This window comes from Frankliniella occidentalis, unplaced genomic scaffold (genome assembly GCF_000697945.3).
Source record: "Frankliniella occidentalis isolate FOCC.00 unplaced genomic scaffold, Focc_3.1 Scaffold70, whole genome shotgun sequence".
Taxonomy (NCBI): domain Eukaryota; kingdom Metazoa; phylum Arthropoda; class Insecta; order Thysanoptera; family Thripidae; genus Frankliniella; species Frankliniella occidentalis.
Window position 1 is genome coordinate 742,512 of NW_026267200.1, and position 5,867 is coordinate 748,378.

The 5,867-nt window shown below is 46.8% G+C and overlaps 1 protein-coding gene across 3 annotated transcripts in view; it reads right to left on the reverse strand.

Moving 5' to 3' along the window:
- Positions 1-5,867, reverse strand: part of LOC113210245 (uncharacterized) — a 34,626-nt gene that overhangs the window by 27,254 nt on the left and 1,505 nt on the right. For 2 of the 3 annotated variants that reach the window (XM_052268495.1, XM_052268494.1), the window contains exon 2: positions 1,971-2,085. In XM_052268495.1, the coding sequence (XP_052124455.1) occupies positions 1,971-2,069 (99 nt within the window). In that variant the 5' untranslated portion in view covers positions 2,070-2,085. Of the gene's footprint in view, positions 1-1,970; positions 2,086-5,573; positions 5,643-5,867 lie in introns of those variants that run through there. The other variant, XM_052268496.1, reaches the window with a different exon arrangement.

Here is a 5,867-nt window from a genome sequence, read left to right on the forward strand (position 1 = left end):
ACATAAATTAATTGAAGGGGAACAAGATATTTACAGTTGTAACGTTTCATCCATGAGTAACATAACAAAATTAGCTTTCTGACCAAACTTTACAAATCAAACTATCAAATCATATTTTTTTATGATCGATATTTTTTTCTAGAAAATAGTTCAAGTGAAAACAAAAATTTTTCAGCTTAAGAGTGGGAGCTCTAGCTCAGCCTTAAGCTTTGGCTTTACCTAGTTTTACCTAACACCCTAGTAAAAAATGTACAGAAACGGGGTCCGGCCCACTCACCAAGACTTCTTTCACCCAACACGCAACTGACCCAAAGTCTACGGCTGAAGGGCCTTTTCACCCCCCCCCCCCCCTATTTTTCGCCCAAGGTCCGTTCACCCACATAGTTACCTCACCCTCTCTCACCCAAGCCGAAACATTTCGCGCAAATAATCGAACGCCGCGAGGAGTATTGCCGGAGCCTGAGTTGCGGAGTATCGTCCGGGGTCAGGAAAGACCCGGTGCAGGCAGGTGGTATTTTAATTCCAAGACAATGGGAAAGCGTTGCCCATGATATAATAAGAGAGCTCCACACAACATTTTCGGAAAAGTTTTAACCATGAAACAAAATCCGCCCCCTGCTGAACACCAAATCGGAAGTCGGATTGGGTCAGGAGTCTACATTTAATACCCTGTACAAGACTCGGAGGGCCAAGAAAGAACTTGGCGTGGTTTTGCAAGCACTAGGTTGGTAGGTTGCTGTGCCTGTGCACTGGAAAATGCTTGCTAGCTATCTTCTTTTCAACGCACGTGTACGTTGTGAAAAAATTATGGTAATGTTTACAGGAAAATATTCCTTGACGCAAGTCGAAAAAATTACAATCTGCAATTGCGAGGGGGCCATAACTCCCTTTTGATGTGATGTGTATACATGAGTCCCGAAATTCTTGATCCCCAGTGATTCCCGTCCGTTTCAACTTATTCCTTAGGTTTTCTAGTGGTAGGAAACGCATATTTTGACTAATTTATACCAGTTCCACTAGTTTCCTGCTTATTTTCAGCGATTTCTGTTGATTTCGATTAATTTTTATCCAGACGATTCCCAGGCAGGTGTACACATGATTTCCAAAGTTATTGCCCCCTCGTGCAACACTAAAAGTACATCTACATCGATGCCAAACGACTAAGTTCAATGTGTAGTGGCCGGGTACATAAAGTTCGATCTGCAGCGGTTCGGCTAAACAAAGTCCAATCTGCAGCGGCCTGGTTACTAAGGAGTTCGATATGCTTTCGGGGGGTTTCTTCGGCCTACATATAATAAAGTCCTCGTCAATATTAGAGGTAGAAAACAAAGTATAAGCTGCTTAGTGTTTCTGAGAGATTATAAAACAAGATACTACAAAAAAAAAAAACATTCTGCCACAACAAAATTGTGGTGGAGGTCTAAACTTGCGTCTCCCGCGAGCGGCCAAAAGCAGATCGAACTTTGTGTAACCGGACCGTTCTAGATCGACCTTTGTGTAACAGGTCCGCCACACATCAAACTTTCGGGGGCATCGATATGCAGTGCGTATCGACTAGAAATGCACTGGAGAGTTAAAAATGTTCTCTCGTAAATTAACAACTTAAATTATAATTCGAGTGTACAAAAATTGTCTAAGTTTACGACGACATATTTTACAGTGTAAGGAGTTCCGGGATCAGATGCGGCCGGGCTCATGTCCAGTCCAACATCCCGTCATATACACATTCCTATCCCAATAGACCTTTTCGCCCACGACGTGCCAACCGCAAGTAGAATTTTATACTTGAAATAAACCGTATTTTGAGTGCCTGTCAACGAAATTACTCATCACCAATGGATTCCTTGGAAAATTCGCCAGGGAAAAGTGTTTTCGAAAATTTGCCCAAATTGAAAATTTACCACAGTGATTTGCGCTGTTGCAAAATAGTGGGCGAAAAGATCTATACCGCCCAATTTGGTGTTACGTACGCCTTCCGTTGGTGTGATGAGTAACATGGCGAAGAAACAGGTGATACTGCCAAAGACACAGACGACCATAAGACTTCTGATGACTCCCTTACGGAACATTCTTTGCCCGCTAGCGCTGAAATTTAATTTCAGAAACTTGTTGCCAACAAATATAAACACACAGAAATAGACACTCTTTTAACCTGCTCGTCTGCGATTGAAAAGCCTACCAGTAGACTTACGCTTAGCGAAGCCCATTACTCAACTGACCGGCAAAAGTTTCATTCTGTATTGTTCAGTTTGTCTGTCGCACGATAACTCGAGAAGGAATTGAGCTAGCGATCTGGGAATTTCAGGATCGTTTTGTACCATAGAAAGACAGATCGAGTTCGAAGATGAGCATTCTAGCTCAAAAATTGACGTGAAAAAAACAACACAGGTCGCAAAATGTATTTCATATCGAATAGTTTTTTATGGGCTCCTAAGGGGTAACTCGTAAAAGTAGAACTCCAATATTAAAATAATAAGTCCCCGACAAATGCTGCAAGTATGCCAAATTTTGGGCCCGGAAGGCCCTGTTCCCACATAGGGCTTTTAACTCGTCTTGGGTGTCAGCGCCTAGCTGTGTGTGCGCCAGGCTCATCGCAGCGTATCAGTGTTTCGTGAGATATCGCGAAGCCTGTTAAGCGAGACGTCTGGCGTACATATAGCTAGTTCAATAACGAAAAGATGATTTGAAAGTTTTGGTCTGCCTGCTTGGGCTTACGGTCAGTCCAAGCAACCTCTCAACCAAGGAAGAGAAATGGGGTACGAAAGACAGGGGCATAACTACAACAGGCCCGCCCTTTTACACTGTATAAAATAGAGACGGATACAGTACCAGGTACGGCGTACAGTACGTGCCAAACTGAAATATGTTACGGAGCACAGAGTGCGAAAAGACCGTACGCACTGCCTTTTTACCACGGAGCAGAGTTCGGAAAATCGTCCCAGTGCGACCGACCATCGTGCCTACCGACTCGGTCACTGCCTGCCTCCGACCAGCGGCTCGTGTGGTCGAACGCACTCCTCGCCGAGAGGGTGTTCCAGGCATTCGAAAACGGAAGTGAAAAAGAACAAACTCACTGACTTATCTGTTTCAGTCCGCCCAGTACATAGATGTACGCCAGACCACGTCTCGCGTAACATGCTTCGCGATGTCTCACGAAACATTGTTACGCTGCGACGCGCCTGGCATACATCTACCTAGGCCTGCGGCGGTGACACCCGAGTCGGGCAAAAGAAAGTGTCGTAAATAGGCCTTCGGCTCGTAAAGTCACAAATCCTGCTCCACAGGGTTTTATTTTGACGAGTTGACCCATCAGAGACCATAAGATTTTAGAGAAAAAAATTGAAATGGTTTGGGGTCATTTCCGTGTGGAAAACTCCCTCTGGTGCCTCAACGGTTAGAGATAGAGCCAAACGGACGAAATTTTTGTTCAACGTGTTCTACTTAATCGATTTACCTCATAAGAACGCACTAAAAAATATTTGAAAAAAAAATACATTTTGCGACCTGTCGTTTTCGATTTGTTTTTAAAGTCGATTTTTGAGCTAGAATGCTACCTTCGGACTCGATGTGTCTTTTGACGATACAAAACGATCCTGAAATTTCCAGATCGCTTTCTCAATTCCTTCTTACTTCTGACTTATCGCGCGTACAGACAGACAGCCAGACAAACAAAGAGAATGAAGCTTTTCCGGTCAGCGCAGTACTGAGCTTCGCTCATCGTTCAGCCAATAACCTTGGCTATAGTCTAATTTTTCGAAAATAAAAAATCGCCGGGAAACGTAAGCTGTCATTTTTGACGCTGAATCGATTAAGACCCGGCGCGGAACGACGCATTCAACTTGACGTTTTCCTGGGACAGTCTAATGGTACAGCCACAAGTGAAGAACTAGTTAGTTGGTGTATGTACACTCTTATCACAAAAAATTAGAATTAATTTTACCCCATTTAGGCACTTTTTCCACTGGGGTCCTAACTGTTTCGGAGGTGACGTGCAGAAGAGCGAACTGTCACAAGCACGACCAGTCGTGAGCGCGAATGCCGCAAGCGCGACCCGGCGCAAGCGCGAACGCCGCAAGAGCGAACGACCGCAAGAGCGAACGACCGCAAGCGCGAAGTGTCGGAAGAGCGACCCGCAACAAGAGCGACCCTCGCGGGGCGCAGCTTCCGCGCAAGCGGCTTTAGGCTTCCCAGAAAAGAATAGTGCACCTCAATAGAGCTAATAGAGATCCATAATGGCTCCCCTCCAGTTTCGGTGCGACTTCAAGACGACTTCGGCACCCGCGAGATCTCACCAGTCCTCGCGAGTCCTCGAGGAAATTCGCGAAAGGACACCGCGAACCCCCGCGAAAGGAACCGCGATCACTGAAAGACACCCGTTAACATACCCGTGATACTTAAAATGGGACACCCGCGACAGGAGACTCACGGCTCGCGACCGCGACTCGCGATCCTACTACATCCCCCAGCCACAGGTGCCGAAAGTCGAAGCGAAGCCATTGGACCTCTATTAGCCCTTTTGAGCAGCACTAGTCTTTTGCTGGGAAGACTATTGCCAAAGCGAGACGGGCGAGATCAAGGCATAGGTCGAGAGGGTCTCGCAGTCGTGTATGAGGGATTCGGAGGAACTGTGCAGGGACATTCATGTTATGAACGTTTTACCAATACAAGTACACGTAACATAGACAGCAAACCGATGCCAAGGCTGGTCACAGTTTAGCAGCAGCAGAACATAATCAACGGCCAGAGTTCTTCCGAATCCCTCATACACGACTGCGAGACCCTCTCGACCTACGGGTCGATCTCGCCCGTCTAGCCGTGGCAAGCCGCTTGCGCGTAGGCTGCGCCTCGCGAGGGTCGCCCTTGTGGCGGGTTGCTCTTCAGACACTTCGCGCTTGAGGTCGTTCGCTCTTTGCCGCGTTCGGCGCGCGCAAGAAAAAAATATTTTCTTGAAAGATTATATTTAAGAGAGACCTCTTCCAAAGTTTGAACGTCGTGCGATAATGCTAAGCCGGGTCGCACCGGGCTTTTCTGTCTATGTAAGAAAAGGGGTGTGCAGACTTCGGTACCTTCTATGCCTCGCTACTCAGCAGTTGGGCGACCGCGATGCACGAAACTCAATGCTGAAATGGATCCTTTCGAGGTCTAGTCTACTTTCTGCATCACAACTTACCAGTACTCGATCCTCTCGCGAGTACATGATCAAAGACTCGTTCAAACAGGCTCGACTGACAGAACTCAGAGAAAAATGCTTTCATAATGGTAGGGCTTTCGCGGACGTACGACGTACGCCCCTCCCCTAGGACTATACGTGGTCAGAGGGTCTCCACCGCCCTTCCCGAAAACAAAACGCAAAATTGTAGAAAGTGAAAAAAGTGCATATCCGCCTGTGAATTAAGCAGTACCAATGCAGTAGACTGTCCAGTCCAAAAGTCTAGTAGCAAGTTTCGTAGTTCCCCCGATCGGAATCAATTCTAGGGACAGAAATAAGGTTAACGTATCTCGGCGATTTTCAATTTTCGAAATAAAAAAAAGGTTGGGAATCGGTCACAAAGATTTTCGATTTTTAAACGAACCTATTTCTACCGAACACGGGGGCCCAGCGTCATGGTACAACACCACCTGTTGCATTTTGAGCCGCGCCTAAAACAGCCCAACAATGAACCAACAATGAACTTCGAGTGGACCAATAGGGTATTCCAATGGAGCGCGGAGCGGAAGCAAGAAGAACAAAAACGGAAGGTGGAAAGGCGCCCGCACTCCTCCCCGCCTGCCCTCCACTCCTCCCCGGACGCTCCCCCACTCCGTCTAGTAGCGGAGAGGGGGACGCCGCGGCCGCCTTTCCACGTTCCGTTTCTGTTTAAAAAAAT